The sequence below is a fragment of the Sitophilus oryzae genome, unplaced genomic scaffold (genome assembly GCF_002938485.1).
Source record: "Sitophilus oryzae breed Bouriz unplaced genomic scaffold, Soryzae_2.0 scaffold_1515_pilon_pilon, whole genome shotgun sequence".
NCBI lineage: Eukaryota > Metazoa > Arthropoda > Insecta > Coleoptera > Curculionidae > Sitophilus > Sitophilus oryzae.
Window position 1 is genome coordinate 851280 of NW_022146187.1, and position 20485 is coordinate 871764.

Here is a 20485-nt window from a genome sequence, read left to right on the forward strand (position 1 = left end):
CCTGTATATAAATATATCTCATCATTATACAAGCCAAAAATGACAGTTATAGTAAAAAAATTGTGTATAGTAAAATAATCGATCAAAATTTTTATGACTAAAAGCGTGTACTAAACCATAGATAAAAGAAAATAATCTTCTATTAAGATAAATATGAAACTTAATAGTAAAATTTTGGGTCAAAGCGCCCCTCCGTGTTCTTAGTAGAGACTACGTTTAACCCAGCGCCTTCGCCTTTTCTGCTGTAAATATTTTTTATGTTATTTGATTTCAAAGAATTTATTTTTAAAGTTACACTGATATATTAGTATATCAGAGTAACTTTAATAAAACATAAGAATATAATATATATTTTACAGTTTATTAAATATAAATTTTGACTACAAGGTAGAAAGTAAATCACAATATTTGATAAAACTTATAAGTACATAATTTTTACAGTTAATAAATAATAAAACTATTTCTGACTATGATATTTAAAATTTAGATAGATAGAATATTAAAAAACATACCGGTATTTGCAGACGCAGGCCCAAATTCAATAAAAACCCAAATTTTTCCTGCGAAAATCGGACTTTTTTCACAGAAAAGGTATTTTTTGATTTATCAACAATCATTGTCAAGTTGACAATATACAGGGTGTTTTCTAATTAGTCTAAAAATTGTGGTGTGATTCCTCATGTGTTCTTAAAACAATTTTTATATAACCATTAGGTCTAAAGTACTTCCTTTCTGATTTACAGGGTGTTAAAAATTAAAAAAAAATGATATTTTGCTTAACATAAATGGTACACTACTGCTTTTTTAAAGAATATATATTTTTTTCTTGACTGGCCATCCTTTTTCAACAAAATTGATCTTTTGAGTTTTTCTTGTTCATCAAACGGTTGCTGAGAAAAAAATAAATATACTTATTAAAAGCCCGCCTTATGCCGTTTACTAACGATTTTTTATTTTTTAGATTAATTAGGAAACACCCAGTATATGCATATCACAGGCAACCAAATAAATTAGTAACCTCTAAAAAATATGTTTCCTACCACTAGCGACATACCGTGTTTTTAGTAAGTACTAAATTATTTTATCAAAATTTCACCATATAAGTTTCCAGGCAATGGTACTAAACTTATAAGTATTAAACGAAAAGATAAGCGGCATCTCTCGATGACGTTACGAAACGACTATCGAAGCCAAGAATAGAACACTTACAGTACTTGCTTACTTGTACTCGTATAACATATAAAAAGTGTTAATGGTTTTTTATTTTAATATTTTCGGATAATATCATAATATGTTAATCATATTCACACAAATTCTGAACTAAAATTATCGACTAAAGATTTTATACTGATATCTAAAGGAGAAAAATACAACATAAAAACTTACATACCCCTATAATAAATCAATTTGCGGGCAATAACATCTGTGCATCATTTTCAGACACATTATAAAATTCTTAAAATTATTATACATCGTCGATTTTATACCAATACAGAAATATACAACATAACAAATTGCATACCCGTATAAACTTACAAGTAATAAACGAAACAACAAGCGACATCTCTCGACTAGGTTACGAAAAGACCATTAAAGCCCTCTCTCGGAAAAGTCTTGCACCAAATCAGCCATTAAAAGGTTTCTGTCCGCAGAGCGTAAAAACTTTTATAAAATACCACAGACCTTGTCTACCAGCTGGTAATTAAATCACAATATTTTTGATAAAACTTACATATGTATAGTTAACAGAAATATATAAAAACTAGCTGATGCCTGTCCACTTCGCATCGATCCATAAATATTTGGAACGATATTATATGTCTTTATATGTGTAATGTTTGTTTGGCTAGTATGTAACTGCAAAATTACATTGACTTATTTTATAAACGCAGTAATTTTACAGTAAACAATTCTAATATGAAAAATATTCATGAGAGTGTAATAAAACAATTTTAAAACTTTACCTTTTGATGTTGAAGGCGTTTGTATATCCATAAATGTCAATTCTGTTTTCAATTCAAAAACAAACCAGTATTTTCTCGGCATTCGGGTCTAAACTTAATAATTTTCTTTTACTATTTCTCATTGCAAGTTAACAATTATGTCAAATACATTTAAAGGGCATTATATGTATTTTTTAGGCAGCCAAATAAACTAGTAACCTCTAAGTAATTATTTTTCCTACCACTAGCGACATACCGTGTTCTTAGTTAGGAAATTATTTTGTCAAAGTTTCACCATGAGTTTCTAGGCAATGATAATAACTATCTATCAAAGAATGAAATTGAAATTATATTCCAATAGAAACGCTTTTTGATTTTTAGAACTTTAGAAAAAATTCAATCATATTTTCAGGATTTTTTTAATTTTCTCTAAAACGGTATGGAAATTTGGAAAAGTATAAATGGGATTAACCATTTTAGAACAGCAAAATTTTTTATGAAGAATGCATTTTTCTCAAAATATCAATAATAAGAAAGTTCTTCCTCTTGTAAAAACAATCCGGGGACATATTATAAATCGATTTGAGTAGAACAGATGAGAAACAGGCACAGTAATTTTATAAATTTCGGACCTTACTTTGAATCCTAGACAAGTATGGATGACATAACCTATGTCTGTATACCGCTTCCGACAAACTGACATTCTAAAAATGACAATTTTCCCTTTGACATGCTGCCGAATCCCAAATATATACCACAGAACAAAACGGTTTTCATAATCCTATTTTCACAGGACATTTCATTTAACACCGCATAATCAAAAATATTTTATATAGATAGATTCGTTTAGCAAGAAAAATTTCAGATTTTCACCATGAGTAATTCTCCATAAACGTCTAATGGGACACTTAGAATAAATAACCCTGTATGTCTGTACTCGTATAACAGATGAAAACTTTGTTACTGATTTTTATTTTTAAATTTTCGGTTAATAACATTGTGGGTATCATATTCCCACAAATTATGAAATAATTATATCGACCATAGATAATTAAAAAATAGTCGTCTTTTTGCCACTAATAGCTACCTCTAAGTTATAGTCTTAAATAGTCAGTTGAACTGAATATAAATGTATAAAAATAATTTTTAAACAGTATTATAAATACAATATGACCAAAAAAAACGGCGTCAGCGATGGATATGAAATAAATATCGTCTTTTATATGTAAAATTATTTGGGAAATCTCAGGCATCATACGGTATATTCCAACTACTAAACATTTTGAATAAAATACTCCCAACATTATTTATATTTAAATTTATTTTATTATTTTGTTCATTAATAATACAATTAAATATACATTTTACAATGTAGAATGTATATAGAATATTTACAAATTCTATATTAGAGACTTAGAGAAATTATATAAAATAAAAAAATTCCTATTATATATTTACAAAAGACTTATGAAGAATGTTATTTATATTACCATGGGACTATATACACATCACAAAAGTAATTTACAAACATCGATAAGATTATTATATAGACCGATTTGGACATATAAGTAACAATTTTGTAAATTTCAGATTATACTTTCAATTAGACTACTCGACAAGTTTGGTACAACATACCATAGGTCCATCTGCAAGCGCGGTTAAAATATTGACTTTTGGAAAATAACAATTTTCAATTTTTTGATAGATACCATAGAACCAAAATCATACAACCAAAGGCTTTGCATGATCCTATATTCACAGGGCATTCCATTTAACACCGCATGTTCAAAAATTCCTATTATATATTTACAAAAGACTTATGAAGAATGTTATTTATATTACCATGGGACTATATACACATCACAAAAGTAATTTACAAACATCGATAAGATTATTATATAGACCGATTTGGACATATAAGTAACAATTTTGTAAATTTCAGATTATACTTTCAATTAGACTACTCGACAAGTTTGGTACAACATACCATAGGTCCATCTGCAAGCGCGGTTAAAATATTGACTTTTGGAAAATAACAATTTTCAATTTTTTGATAGATACCATAGAACCAAAATCATACAACCAAAGGCTTTGCATGATCCTATATTCACAGGGCATTCCATTTAACACCGCATGTTCAAAAATATTTTAAATTGTTAACTCATATTCGTTCGTAACTTTCTATAAACGTCTAAAAGAACACTTACAGTAAATATTCCTGTATATGTGTACTCATATAACATATAAAAAATGTTACTAATTTTTTATTTTTATATTTTTGTATAATCATATAATATTGAAGTCATATTCACACAAATTATGAAAAAATTAAAATTATCGATCATAGACTATAATTTATTTTCGGATAATAACATAATATGTGACTCATATTAAAACAAATTATGAAAAAATTAAAATTGTCGACAATAGATTTTATACCGATACTGAAATATACCAAACATAAAAAAATTACCCTATACTGCCATGTTAAGGAAAAATGCCTACAATTGAGATTCAAGTGGTCAGCCGTAGCTCCAGCAGTAGTGTGTCGATATGTGGTGCGAGAGGTACTGGATTCGATCCCCATCCAGTTCGATCGCTTTATTTATTTAAAATAAAAATGTTTATTTATCTAAACAGAGCGACCAGCGAGCCGCCGGCGCCGGCGCAAACCGCATTAAGTACATTTGCCTAGTACAGCCTCTCAAATGGTACCGTTCGGATTTAGCGATAAACTGTAGTTCCCGTGTACTTGATGATTACACATAACAAGTACATACGAGAGGTCGCCGGCGCCGACGCTCTGTATAGAGTATGGCACTTTAAGAAGAAGAGATTCAAGTGTGCAATAAAAATTGAATTATAGTGTCAAGTGTAAATTAGACGGTTATATCATATTAAATTGCTTTATTTGAACTTAATGAACTTAATTTTTTCGATACATTAAATAAGGATCTTTCCGTTAACACGGTAGTATAATAATACAATTTTCGGGCAATAACATGTGTGCATAATTTTAATAATACAGAAACATACATAATACAGAAACATATAGTCTGTGAAACGAATAACTTTGAATTTGACAGTTCCCGCGGGCTTTTCTAGTGTTAATTTTATTAGGTTAGCAACTTGCGGCCATGCTGACGCAATGCCGTCTCTAATAGAACAGCCAATATATAAAATGACAACGATCTTTATTTCATAGCCATCGCTGACGCCTTTTTTCTATGATATTGTATTATTTACAAATATAATATTTTTCGAACATTGGTACTTGCAAAATATACATATAAATTTTGTGAATGCAAATAATAATACATCACTATTAGTAGATATTGAATGATTTTTTTAAATTAGATCGATTTTCAAACCCCAAAATTTAAAATATATTTTACATTTTACCCATTATCTTATGTACCTATTCATTATTTGTATATTGTAAAACATTTGCTTCATTTGTATGGTTCATAGTTTATTTGCCAAAGTATTTATTACTATAAATAGGTATATATATTGTATTTATTAACTGTATATTATGTATATTTCATGTAAACTATATCGTTTTTAAAATACAAACCAAAAATACGAGGAATAATTATGTTTTCCATGTATTCTACAACATATTTATTAATCCGTAGTATCTAACTAGGGTGACGTCATAAATCTCGCTCCGAGGCTGTTCTATTAGAGACGGCATTGGTCTGATATTTAGAAATGTCAAAAGCCGATGACATTTTACTTTTGACAATTATGACATTGCGTGTTGATTTTTGCAAGAAGAGGAAGAACTGTCACTTGTTTTATTATTTTCCTTTTCTATTTCACGAAAGTAAAAAGAGTTACCTATCTGATTCGTTTAGGTACTCAATTTAAAGAATATCAGTAACTTTTTTGACAGAGGAATTTTATATTTACCATGTTGGTAAAAAATAACGGTCAAAATTCAAAGTTATTCATTTTATAGACTATAACAGAATAATACAGAAACATACATCATAAAAAATTACATACCCGTATAATACTACTACTTATTCCTGAGAGCATATTTACTATTTATCACTGGTTTTTTCGACCCTAGTGTAACATGTACATTTATATAAAAGAGTTTTCCAGATAGATTTCTTCCTAACCTAACCATCCTTGAATATAATTGATGCCTTAACGAAGAAATTAATCTCTAAAATAGTGATTTAAATGATAGAACATGAATAGTATTTACATAGTACACCCTGTATATTATTGCATTTATATCCTTAATTATTTAATCCTTTAATTAATCTTAATTGCATTCATGTCCTTAAGGCTTAAGCCTTAAACAGACTTAAACATTAAGACTGACTGTTTGGAGAAAATAGTTGTGAAATAGAGATATGAGAAAAAAAGCATGGTTATTATTATTTCTTTAATGTCTCGTCCCGTATTCTTAAATTATATAAATGTATTAGCCGTAGGGGCGGCTGAAAAAAATATTTATAAGCGAAAACCGCATCTTGATATCTTCTTTCAAACCGAAGATATTAGCAAAATTATAATAAATACCAAAAAATAAGCCCTTAATTACCTTATTTTTACAACACGGTATCAGTAGCCCTCTTGATTATGCCCATTCCAACAAAAAAATAAGATAGAAACAGTTAGTTTATTTTAAAATAGACGAAATACCAGACTACCATAATACCAGATGTATTAATATGTAATAACTAAGATATTAATAACAGTGAAGAAGAGAGAAACGATGATTCAGTAGTCATGGTAGGCTTTGGAAAAAAGTTGCTTTTCACGTAATCGTATAAACGTCAAATTGTTATTAGATCAACATTTTGATAGTCTTAGCAGCGTTTTGTATCTTCTGATTGCTTTTTCAAAATGCCAACAACTTCAACGACTTCAAATAATGAAGGTATTTTGAATCAAGAGGGCTACTGATACCGTATTGTAAAAATAAGGTAATTAAGGGCTTTTTTTTGGAATATATTATAATTTTGCTAATATCTTTGGTTTGGAAGAAGATATCAAAATGCGGTTTTCGCTGACTTTTTAAGCTTTTACTACTCTTTACTAGCAGCTAAAAGTACATTTACTCTCGTATTTATTTTTTTTTGAAAAAAACGCGCTATGTTTGTTAAATTGTAAGAAAGCGCCCCCTAGCGTGTACGTTCAAAACCTTATTATTATTATTTTTATGGTATAATATAAAGTAAGAAACGCTCTTTTAAACGAGCCCTCGTTTGTTGGATTCTGATCATACAGTCCGGAGTTATCAACATTTATATAAAGATAGATCTAACCTTCCCCCACCACTTTATTTTAGCAGATAGGGGAAAATGGTTCTAACAAAGAAAATCCAAAATTTACTGAAGATTATGAAGCTATTATTTATAGTACCCATTATCTAGGTAAAATTCTGTAAAAATTCTATTTTTTTATTTTCCATAGCAGTTGCGCCCCCTAGCGGCCGTTTTACAAACTTGAAAATAATTTCCAGCAATTTCTCATGGCCCCTTTTGTTATAAATATTTTTTTCCGTAAGCCCTACGGCTAATACTTTCCGAGATACAGCCGAGAGCTATTCTTAGTGGGACACCCGGTACATTTATCTGGAGTTAATTTGGTCCAATCGAGGGAACGACGGAATAACAGCTGAAATACTTAAGTGCACTGGTAGGAGAACTTGCATATAATACCGGAAGGAGAAAATATATACTGCAAGACTGAAATAGCGCAACATAATTCTAATTGATAAGAAAGGCAGCAAAGAAGACATCAGAAACTATAGACCAATAAGCCTACTACCAGTAACATAAAAGATATTTACAAAAATAATAAACAACAGAATACAAAACACGCTAGACGCTGAACAACCGCGAGAACAAGCAAGCTTTAGACGATTGATCACATACATACACTAAGAGAAACTATCAGCCGAACATACAGTAGAACAGTAGAACATTTATAGACTTTGAGAAGGCTTTCGACTCGATATATATCATAAGGCAATAATAAAAGCCTAATGAAACAAGGTATTAACAGGCCTTATATAGAAACTCTCGCCAATATATACAAAGAAACGAAAGCAAGAGTAATGATATATAAAGCAACCCCAGAGTTCCCAACTGGTAAAGGAATACGACAGCAAGACGCGATATCCCCAAAGCTGTTTACAGCAACACCTAGAAGAAATCTTCCGTCAACTGGACCAACAAAGGATTAAAAATAGATGGAGAATATCTTAACCATCTAAGATTCGCTGAAGCCATAGTCCTAATTGTCAATAGTCCTGAAGAATTACAATCACAAATTAATGAATTAAATAAAGCCAGCAATAAAGTGGGTCTTAAAAAATGTATACGACAAAAGACCCAGGTAATAGATGTCATCCACAGAGTCAAATTCTTCAAATGGGAATGGGCAGGACACTTGACAAGAAGAACGTTTAACAGATAGACCACAAAAATTACAGCATGGTACCCACGAGGAATTATTGAGACCTGTGATGGGACCATAATAGTAGGAAATTAGCAGATATAACTTGGGCCCGCATAGTCAACAATAGGCAACCAATGGGCCCAGTTACAAAGAGAGTATCTAAATATATAACGGAGGCTACACCACAATTGGAAATGGTTGAATAAGCTGAAAATGATAATGGTGATGAATTTGGTCCAATCTCCTTCACAAATTTAAGAAGCGTACTGGAAAATATAGTACCGAATTCAACACTTTACACAACATCATTCAAGATCTGAAAAAATATTACTTATATTCAAGGATCCCTACAATACTTGCTTAAATTTAAAATATCACAGTATAAGTTAGTTAACTATAAAATATTCTTAATTTTACCTAAAATATTCATACAGCGCAATAACCACGCACCACATCCAGATAAATGAAATTTTGTTACTGTTCGTACCAGTATTAAAACTACCAAATTGATCATCCAAAAAGTCTCTAAGCCCTTGAGAATACGCCGGTACTTCCCCGCATTTCATGAGAGGGAGTTGAAAAGCCGACGGCCTAAGACTTCCATCCGACGCAGTATTAAAAATATCAGTCTTAACTTGTCCTAAAAATAATAATATCGCTCCTTTATAATCCATTTCTATCTTTAATATATCATGTAAGATAGAAGGAAGGGTTATTCCCAGCTGAGGACATCCTCCCGTAGTTGAAAGCTCTTTGGGTACGTTTACTTCCCACTCATCCAAACCACAGAGCCCAGGAAGTCTCATATCGTAAATCATTTTCTCATCGATCACCATTAAACTGGCTCTCTCAATTGAGAAGTCGATGTTGGTGGCGCTCTTTAACTCTTTGTTCTGATCACCTAACATAAAACGACCTGCTGCTGTCACAGTGAATTTCTCAATCTTGCAGAACGGATCTGAATAGAACTTATGCTCTCCGATCCAAGTCTGATCCTCTGAGTAGAAAGAGAAGGTTCTGGTGAGGTAGAGACCCATCGGTCTGGATTCGCATCTAGTGGAAGTCCACTCCCCCCAGATGTAAGGTGGCAAATGAGGTTTTTCCAGTAAATGTGGAGGCGTTCGTGGGTTGGTGAAGAGGTTTTGGGGTATAACGTGGGCGTCCTTGACCGTGTAAGAGTGTCGATTTAGGAAAACTGTGACGGGTTCTTTAATTTGCTTTATCAGAGGGACTTGGAAGCTTGTGGGTTTATGGTACTGGCGTAAGCGGTAGTTCGTGTGGATGTCACCGAGTAGAAGTTCCATTTTTACCTAAAACAAATGAAACATTTCAATGCACGATAAAAATACTATTTATAATTTTAACATTACTATTTCGACGAAGATTAAAAAATAGGTATATAAGAAATCGCCGATAACAAAAAAACTAGTAGTAACTTTGTACTAGCACTGTTACCACTAGCTACAAAAGAATTTGATATTACTAATAAATTGATATAAGAAGAATTCGTATACCAAATACATGGTGTTTCAAAAAACATGTGCCATCTCTCGTAGGGAGATTTCTCACGTAAATATAAGATTTATTTTTCATATCGACATAGGTCCGATTCTGCTTTGTTTCGTAGCTACAGGGTGTTAAAGTCTTAATATTTTTTCGATTTATTATAGTTTTCTTCCGAGTACTTTCGAATGAAATTTTGAGGGTAAAAGTTAATATGAATGCAACATATTTTAAAGCGAAAAAGTGTCGGCATGTTTACCAGGGACGTGCATATGGGTTATCGTTGGAGTATTTTTCTAAAGAAAACATGTAAGCCACTATTTTTTTTTTCACTTGTTAGTGAAATAGTGTAAGCAGTTTAATGCTGATTAAAAGTTGTCTCTTGATATTTTGTCGATTTCGGCCTCCTTGATGAGGTAAACGCAATTTTATTAATTTGCCTTCATCCAAGTCTAATAGCAACCTTTAAAAAAATTAACATCTTGAACTTGCAAAAGTTTTAAATAAGTACTCATTGATTCCTCATCAAAAAATATGAAAAAAGTGCCTATAAACATAGGTATGGAAATACAGTTTTATAGTTACCGGATCTACGAAACTAGATTCCTATCAGCCAATAGAACAGGCAGGCTTTCGAAAAGGTTTTAGTACCATCGATCATCTACAAATAATTAAAACAGTCATTGAAAAAACAACAGAAAACAATATACCTCTACATTTGGCCTTTGTAGACTACCAAAAAGCCTTTGACAGCATCGAAACCTGGTCATTTCTAGCTGCAATGGAGGACGCAAGAATTGATTCCAGATATTATTCCATTATTAAAAATATCTATGATAGTGCAACCTTCCAAGTTAAATTAGATGATGACCTCAAAACAGAAAAAATACTACTCGGCAAGGGCGTGAGACAAGGAGATACCATCTCTCCCAAGTTATTTACACTGGCACTGGAAAATGTCTTCAAGAAATTAGAATGGGAAAATAGAGGTCTAAACATCGATGGGGTACACCTTAGCCATCTGAGGTTCTCAGACGATATTGTCTTGCTGAGCACCGACATTCAAGAACTAAACACCATGCTAAATGAGCTAAATGAGCAATCCCAGAAAATTGGCCTTAAAATGAACTTGAAGAAGACCAAGATAATGAGCAACAATATCCATAACATTACCGTGGACAACGTTATTATTGAAAACGTAGACCATTATATATATTTAGGTCATAAAATCAAGCTGGGCAAGGAAAACCAAAATACGGAGATCAAACGCAGGATCCATTTGGCATGGGTAGCATTTGGAAATATGAGCGATATTTTCAAAGGATAAAAAGGTGCCCATGAACCTAAAGAAAAAGGCTTACGACAGCTGCATTCTACCTGTGCTTACGTATGGCTTAGAGACTATGGCAATTACTCGAAAAACAGCAGAACAACTACGAGTAGCACAAAGAGCCATGGAAAGAATCATGTTGGGAGTCACCATTAGGGAAAAAATACGGAATACCCACATACGTCAAAAAACAAAATTAATAGATGTCGTTAAAAGAGTGGCAAGTCTGAAGTGGCAATGGATAGGACATATGGCAAGACAGGATCCAGACCGATGGCCCCAAAAAATAATCCTATGGAGACCTAGGGGAAGGGAACCTAGGAACAAGAAGTGTGGGCCGACCAAAAAAGAGATGGGTCGATGACGTCAGGGCAGTGGCGGGAAGACAATGGATAAGATTGGCTAGAGATCGCGAAGCATGGAAAAACCTAGAAGAGGCCTATATCCAACACTGGATGGAACCAGGCTGAGAAAGAAGAAGTTACCGGATGTTAAAACTTTTTAAAATTACGTTTTTTGTAATTATCTTAAAAACCATTGGATTCTTAAGAACAACTTGGACTAATGGTAATGATAACTAATAGTAATAATACTTAATAATAAATTAGGTAAAATATATAATTTATTAATTTTATTTTTATTTTAATTTTATTAATAATTGTGATTAATAAAATTGCATTTATCTGATCAAGGAGACGGAATTCGACAAAATATCAAGAGATAACTTTTAATTAGCATTAAACGGCCTACACGATTTTGATATCAAAAGATACATACATACATACATACTGCCATTACTCGCTGACGAGTATTTGACACGCATCTGAAGATGGTCACGCAAGGCGTTTTCTTTCATGAGCTTTTTTGTGACTGAAAAGCCCGATACGAGATGTTATCTGTCTACCGCACTCCAGACATTCAAAAATCTCATTGCTTTGTTGCCTCTTTACTTTTTGGTTGTCGCTGTTAACTAACTTTACAATTCTTCTTCATTCCGTTCTATTGTGAGCTGCTTCTTCCCACTCATTCTGGTTATTAATTCCCTTTAAGTTTTCGTGGACAATATCCTTGTACCTTTTGAGTTGTCCACCCGGCCTCCTCTTACCGTCTACAAACTCACCGTAAAGCAGAGATTTTTGTATGCGGTTTTCTTGCATTCTGCATACGTGACCAGCCCATCTCAAGCGGGACTTTGTAATCATGACTTCAATAGTCTCGCAGTTGGCTTTTTCAAGGACCGATACGTTAGAGACATGATGGAACCATTTTATTCTTAAGAGTTGTCTAAGATGTCTCTGTTGCAATTTATTTAATCATTAAGCGTTCATGTGTGGGCGGTACGGTACCTAGGTTTCGCTTCCATATAACATGGTGGGAATTATTATTGCTCGGTACACTGCAAGTTTCGTTTTTGTGCTCAAGTCATGATTGTAGAAAACCCTGTCTTTTAATTTCCAGAATGCTCTTGAGGCGCTGCTAATCCTGTGCTGAGTCGATATTGGCCTTTTCCGAAATCAAACTGCCGAGGTAATTGAATTCCACTACATATTCCAATAGCTCTTCTCCGATTTTTATAGCATTGTTGTGATCTTCCAGGGGAGTGCACATGATTTTAGTTTTATCGATGTACAGCTTAAGTCCCAAAGCTTCGTATGCCCAAGAAAGTTTTACTCTCAAAATTTCATTCGAATCACTAAAAGTACTTGAAAGAAAATTATAATAAATCGAAAGATTATTAAGACTTTAATACCCTGTAGCTACGAAACAATGCAGAATCGGACCTATGTTGATATGAAAAATAAATCTTATTTTTACGTGAGGAATCTCACCACGAGAGATGGCACATGTTTTTTGAAACACCCTGTATAAGATACAAATAGATCTTAATAAGATTATAATAGTTTTAAAACATCCTACATCAAATTATTAATCAATTATAAAATAAAACATTAGTACCACTATATATACAGGGTGGCCCATCGAAAACGTTCCGCAAGGCATAACGGCCAGGGTAATTTTTTTTAGAAAATTCAAAAACACGTCAATTTTGTTTGTGAGGGGGACAACTTTTGCCCGAAAAATGATTGCAAAATCTTCAACCCTCTAAGCGGGGGTGTCATCACCCAATTTTTTTCAAATGTGAGGGGGGTCAAGTGCTAACGCAATGAAAAGAGCTTTCTATTCTCTATACTTTCCCGCTTCGTTTTTGAAAATCGGTCGAGTCATTGAGAAAACATGAAGGATTGAAATTTTAAAATTTTATTTAAACATTTATCGGAGTAACGATAAGGATAAATTCCTTCGACCAATTTGCAGTTTTTTCTTATTATTTCTAGATGTTTACGCATTTTTTCCCTTGCCAGAAGGTTGAACGATCAGGTGCGGTAACTACCGCACAACAGCAACAGCTATCTAGCAACTGCTAGATAGCTGTTCTGTGACTTGTGCGTTGAAGCGGTTGAAGTTCTTTTCAATATCGTTAAACTTTTTAACAATTATGGTGTTCTCACTTGCAGAAAGAGTGGAAATAATCGAACTTTATTTTAAAAATAATGAATGTGGCAATCAGGCTGCGCAGATATTCAATGAACGCCATCCTGACAAACATCTTTATGGCAAAATTGTTCACGAGTTAGTAGCAAAATTTCGCGAAACTGGTTCCGTTATGAATAAAAAGAGGCAGAGGGAAAATCCTGTAGTAAATGAAGCTATGGAGGTATTCGTATTGGGCGAAGTTGCCATCGATAGTACGCTGAGTACAAGAAAATTAGCCAATGAGACCGGCGTGAATCGTACAAGTGTCCAAAGGATATTAAAAAAACACAAGTTCCACCCGTACAAAATTCAATTGGTACAAGAACTCAACGAAGACGATTTTGATCGTCGTTTGCAATTTTATGAAACTATGAGTGAACGAGTGGCGAATGATAATAATTTCCTATTTAATGTGTGTTTTTCGGAGGAGTGTATTTTCTTTTTGAACAGTGTAGTTAATCGGCACAACTGTCGATACTGGGCTCAGGACAACCCCAGGGTTATTCACGAGGTGCACACCCAAAACCCTCAGAAATTGAACGTGTGGGCTGGTATTTTTAAAAATTCTATTGTGGGTCCTTTTTTTCTTCCTGGAAATCTAACAGGTTTTAAGTACTTGGATTTACTGGAAAATACTATCGACCCAGCCCTAACTGACATCATAGAGAACAATCCTGGATACGTTGAAGCGGAACTAATGTTTCAATAAGACGGTGCGCCTCCACATTACTCTCAAAATGTGCGTAATTATTTAAACAATAACTTTCCCGGTCGGTGGATAGGACGAAGGGGTGCAGTTGAGTGGCCTCCCCGGTCAATTTTTTTTTTAATCAATTCAATTTATGCGTTTTTTTTTGCAAAAAATACTTTTCAAATTCCAATCCTTCATATTTTCAAAATGACTCGACCGATTTTTAAAAACGAAGCGGGGAAATATAGAGAATAGAAAGCCCGTTTCATTGCGGCGCCACTTGACCCCCCTTCCCATTTGAAAAAAGTTGGGGGATGACACCCTCGCTTAGAAGGTTGAAGATTTTGCAATCATTTTTAGGGCAAAAGTTGTCCCCCTCACAAACAAAATTGACGTGTTTTTGGATTTTTTGAAAAAACAAATACCCTGGCCGTTATGCCTTGCGGAACGTTTTCGATGGGCCACCCTGTATATGTAATTAAGTGTTTTCGTGTATTGGTGGTGAACTGATTTATTTTATTGTTTAACACCAAAACTTCCAACCTCAACTATGTTCGGCACCAATAAGTTAAACTGAAGACTTAGAAAACTTACTTGTCTTGGATACTTCTTAATTTGATCCGCCAGTGGTCTTAATTGAACTTTGAGTAATTTGAGTTCAGTAAATGCCCACTTTAATGATCCCAAGCAGTTGATATCGCTAAAACGTACATTTCCTCCACGACTGTTCGCTGCGTGATGATTGTTATTGTCAGTTGACATCCATAGATTAAAAGTTTTCTTTTCGTCATAACGAGCATCGTATACAATGTGTTCTTCGTATTTTCTCCACAACTTCCAATATTGTCCTAAAATAAATGTATCACAATAACTTTGATTCAATTTTTATTTCTTTTAATTGTTAATAAATGTTCTAACCCAGTGGCTTCCATAATCAGTAAATCGTAATTAAGTCGCTAATAATGCACTAAAAGTAATATCACAGATAGGATAGAATACTATGGTAATATTCTAAATTTTGGAGTTTTTGGGCTCAAAAAATACAGAAAAAAATTGAAAGAAAATGACTAGACTTCAAAAAATGGTGTTCAATAAGTTTATAGTTGAGTTAAGAAATGTGCTGAATTAAATATAAGAAAGATTTGTCTAAATTGGTAAATTTAGGCTTAATAAAGTTGACTCAGTTGTTGAAAGGTTTGATAAAACTGAGATGGTAAATTTGATGATAAATAATTTGGGAAAGTGATTTGATGAAAATAATTAAATTAGTAATGTTGACTAATTCAAAAAGATATTTCCATATTAACATTTTAAATAAATTGGCTCCTATCAATTATGCTCTAATTACGCTATTTTTTAAAAGTAATAATAATAATAAATAACGCTTTATTGTACAAAACGCCAAAATAGCTTCTTCGACACAGCATTTACAAAACAAACAAAAGCACAAAAAATATACAAATAATAAAAAATATCACACAATACAAAAAAAATTACGTCATTAAAATTACAAATAGAACACACATGGACATTGCAGGCGTAAACACAAAAAAGGCGTATCAATAAAATTTTACAACAGGAAAATTGTAAATGGATATAATGATTTAAGAATTATAAAATATTAAATACTAGACTTTTAACCAGTGTGTGAGATGATCAAAATTTTAAAATTCAGAATTGTTCATGATTAAACTTCAACAAAAAGTCATTTACGGCATATAGAACTCCCTCCAGTAAGTATGATTTCAGAGCTTTGCGAAATGCGGGAAAGAATAAAAGCGACTTCATATTCAAAGGCAGATGATTGTACATATTTTGGCATTGTACAGTATTGAGCTTTTAACTAGTTCTGAGCTCGAGGTTGGCAGATAAAGATCGTGCTCCGCATTCCTAAGTGGATAGTTCTGAGATAGCCTTTCGGGAATAGCAGATATGTGCTTGCGGATTAAGCAAACAGATTCAAAAATGAATAATAAGTATCAGATGATTGAAAAATAATGGCGTCAAAGCTGGCTGGGGAATGACAATCGATAAAAATTTTAGCGAGGTCAAGCCATAGACGCCATTTACTGAGCCCTTACCCTTCTTAATTTTTTTAATTACGCTTACTGCCAGTTGACCTTAAGAAGTTTGTAATTTATTTTTATATTGAGTAAAAATTATTTTTAAATGATGTAGTTCAAAATTCGAAAAAAAAATCACTTTTTGGAAATAGACTTGTGTGTCTAGAAACGTTATACCCTTTTTTAATATTTTTATAGTTAGTGTTAATTTTTGACAAGTTTTATGTCAATTGATAATAAATGGCGTCTAGAGATTGACCTCGCCAAAATTATCATCGATTCCCCAGCCGTCTTTGACGCCGTTTTTTTTTCTATCGTACGTTACTTTACTATGGGATTCTAGATATTCCTTAAAATAGTGCAATTTATATGGAAGAGGTGAAGTGTGCACTTAAAAATGCATCAGACTTCAAAAGATGAATGCACTGGTCACATTTTTACAGCATATGAGGAGAACAAGAATAAAAGGATCACTCACTCTCTTCTGAATATCAACTTATTTGATTATAGCCGCAAAAATATAATTAAAATACATACCAGGACATTCTAAAGACACAGTTCTGTCTAGCTCCTTCGCTGCGTTGGTATCTTGAGGAATAACAGATATATTTTGGATTTTGTAGGTACCAGATGCCGCTTGGGGTTGTACGAAAGAGTCTCGAAGTTGCAAACGCCCGTACGAGAGAACAGTTAACTGAGGCGAACTGCAGGAATCGTCCGAATAATGGTGTTGCACCAAGAAGGCATTTCCATTTTCTTCGAAGGTGTAAGATCTGATGACGTATTCTGGACCTGGACGTGTTTCACATCTGGAAATAATTAATTTATTGAATTAGACATTTTTTATTTAACTCAAGTAAATACCATGAACATTCCGGGTGCGTCTCAAAAGTGGCTCACCCCCTATACCTTTTTTATTTCTTCAGATAAAAAAAACGAGTTTTGGTATGTTAGTATATAACATAAATTAGGATTGATTGACGGATTCAATTCTTTTCGGCCACTTCCTGTTTCAGCGGAAATGACTACAACTTTTGATTTTTAAATGGTATCCTCGGTATTTTTCTACTTTATTCGATAGAAAATGACACTCTGAATAGAATGACATATCATATGTCAACTTTTGACATTTTCGAATATGGTTTATTTGAAATTGCAACATGCGATTCATAACGACAATTTGACTCGAAATACCAAGTGTGTGGTACCAAATATTCGTAAAAAATGCTTTTTCCAAATATGCTGATGAGCTACCCTCGTTCCATTTGAAAAAATTGAGATACGATAAAATACGATTTTGTCATCTTTTAACCAACCTGGACAAGACACTAAAATATTAGACGATCAAATCTATTTTTCCAAGGCTCCTTATGTCATATACTAACATACCAAATCTCGTTTTTTTATCTGAAGAAATAGAAAAGCTATAGGGGTGAGCCACTTTTCAGACGCAGCCGGTATAATTTTATTTAAACTAGGTAATAAATAAAAACAGGTTTAAGATATTAAACTTTCCGTAAGTTTCTTACTTATCTGCGTTCCCCACAATTAGAACAAATGAAAAAAAAATAATGCAAAGAAATAATTAATCCTCACTAAGTTTGACATTAAATTTTTCTACCTCATTTTACTACCTCTTGCATGTACTTGTGATGTGTGTCATTAGTGTTTCACAAGTACACGGGACTTATAAAAGAATATTTTATGTTTATAATAAAAAATATATTCTCTATTCTTATATATTTTCTCTAAACTAAAGATGTCTACAAATATACTATTGGCAAATATAGAACGTTAAATGTTAATTTTAAAATAATAGATGTAGAATTACTAGCGACACCATCCTTATAATCTGTAAAAACTCTATTAATAATTTTCGTAGATTACTTTTCTAAGGTCTGTAAGAGCCATCTAAACGAAGGCAGTTTAACAAAGAAAAATCTAGTATTAGATATCGACGCTAGATGGTAACAGTGAAGAAATATTGGACCGGCTTTTACCGCCTTTATGTTCTGTTTTCTTGATCTTGGGACGCGGTAAATTTTATCCTGCCTGAGAAATTAAACAAGGAAAACACTATAATTGGAATAAATTATCAAATTAATTATTGATTCTTTTAATTATAGTATATCGATAGATTATCGTCGTATTAGTATATTTAAATTTATATTACGCAATCAAAATGCAATTTTTGCAGTAAAACTCAATTTATTAAGTTAATCAGTGTTTACATCAAATTTTAAAAAATTGTACACTTTTTTTAAATTATTGTATACTTAAATGATTTTTTGACTGGTTTGGATGTTTTTTGAATGACATAAAATTTGAATAAATTGTACAATTAACGTTTAATAATCATACAGGATGTTTCCTATGCCCGGTGCGTCTCAAAAGTGGCTCACCCCCTATAACTTTTTTATTTTTTCAAATAAAAAAAAACGAAATTTGATATGTTAGTATATGACATAAATTAGGATTGATTGACGTATTCACTTATTTTTGGTCACTTCCAGTTTCACCGCATATGAATACAACTTTTGGTTTTAAAATGACAACCTCGGTTTTATTCGATAGAAAATGACATTCTGACATTTCTGAAAAATGACAAATGACAACTAAACCAAACCAATCACATATCATATGTCAACTTTTGACATATTCGCATATCGTTTATTTGAAATTGTAACATGCGGTTCATAACGACAACTTGACTCGAAATACCGAAGTGTGTAGTACCAAATTACTTCTGAAAAAATGCTTTCTAAAAATATGCTAATGAGCCACCATGTTCTATTTGAAAAAATTGAGATATGATTAAAAATACGATTTGGGCATCTTTTAACCGGCGGCCAAAACTTTTAACCGGAGGCGGAAAAATATTAGACGATCAAAACTATTTTTCCAAGGCTCCTTGATTAAAAATTAGTGTTTTTGACACAGCCATGGCACTTTAGATTGAAATTTAAAATGCGATTTGTTTTTAAGCAAAAAATGTCAAAAGTTGCCATATGATATGTCATTCTATTCAGAGCGTTATTTTCTATCGAATAAAGGAATAAAGTCAAAAAATACCGAGGGTGCCTTTAAAATTCAAAAGTTGTAGCAAAGAATATCTTTTGGTTGTAGTCATTTCCGGTGAAGAAGGAAATGGCCGAAAAGAAATGAATACGTCAATCAATCCTAATTTATGTCATATACTATCATACCAAATCTGATTTTTTTTCTCTGAAAATATAAAAAGTTAACGTTTTATGTAAAACTGGCTAGGTATTTTTACACAAATGAAGAAGGAAATTAAAGATAAAGGATTATACTATATCCGTATTGTAGCACGTTTTTAAACAACTTCTATATTTTTAAGATTTTGATGGTCAAACACCAACAGGGGTGGATGGGCCATATGGGAAAACGGGAAAATTCCCGGTGGGCCGGTAGGAAGAGGGGCCGGTGGGCCGGTCCCGATCAGAGCTCAAAAAAAAATTGATTTTGCAAAAACTAAATGGTTAATCTTCTAACTAAAGTTACGTAAGATTCTTAGTGACTGCCTAACTAACTAATCAATTAGATCAATATAATCGTCAGTTGCTTTTAAACATAAACACCAATTTGTAAAATAACTATTGTTAGATGTCTTTCTCTGAGACACTTATCTATACTAATATATAAAATCCTTAAGTGACTGACATACTGATTAATCACGATCCTGCTCAAACCACTCAACGTAAGAAGCTCAATTTTGGCATACAGGTTGATTCTAGGGTGTAGAGGTTCGATAAGAAGGGATTTTCCGAAATTCCAGTTCCAAGAGGGTGAAACCACCCCTCAAATATTACAATATCTTTTTATTTAAAAACGGTCAAGTTTCCGAAAAAACGTTTACACACGTATATTTTATTTTGTTTTTTTACATATTTTAAGATTTTTTAAAAATGTATACAGGGTGTTTCGAAAAATCTGGTCATTGATTAATCACGATTCTGCTTAAAGCGCTTGA

General features: G+C 32.6%; 1 protein-coding gene across 1 annotated transcript in view; it reads right to left on the reverse strand.

Annotated features, from left to right (window-relative positions):
- Positions 1-5865: 5865 nt before the first annotated feature.
- LOC115878483 (protein APCDD1-like) overlaps positions 5866-20485 on the reverse strand; it is a 36028-nt gene continuing 21408 nt past the window's right edge. The window contains exons 3-6 of the mRNA XM_030895000.1: positions 17029-17300; positions 15023-15276; positions 8787-9679; positions 5866-6120 (exon numbers count right to left, since the gene is read on the reverse strand). Of these exons, the coding sequence (XP_030750860.1) occupies positions 6114-6120; positions 8787-9679; positions 15023-15276; positions 17029-17300 (1426 nt within the window). The 3' untranslated portion in view covers positions 5866-6113. The remainder of the gene's footprint in view (positions 6121-8786; positions 9680-15022; positions 15277-17028; positions 17301-20485) is intronic.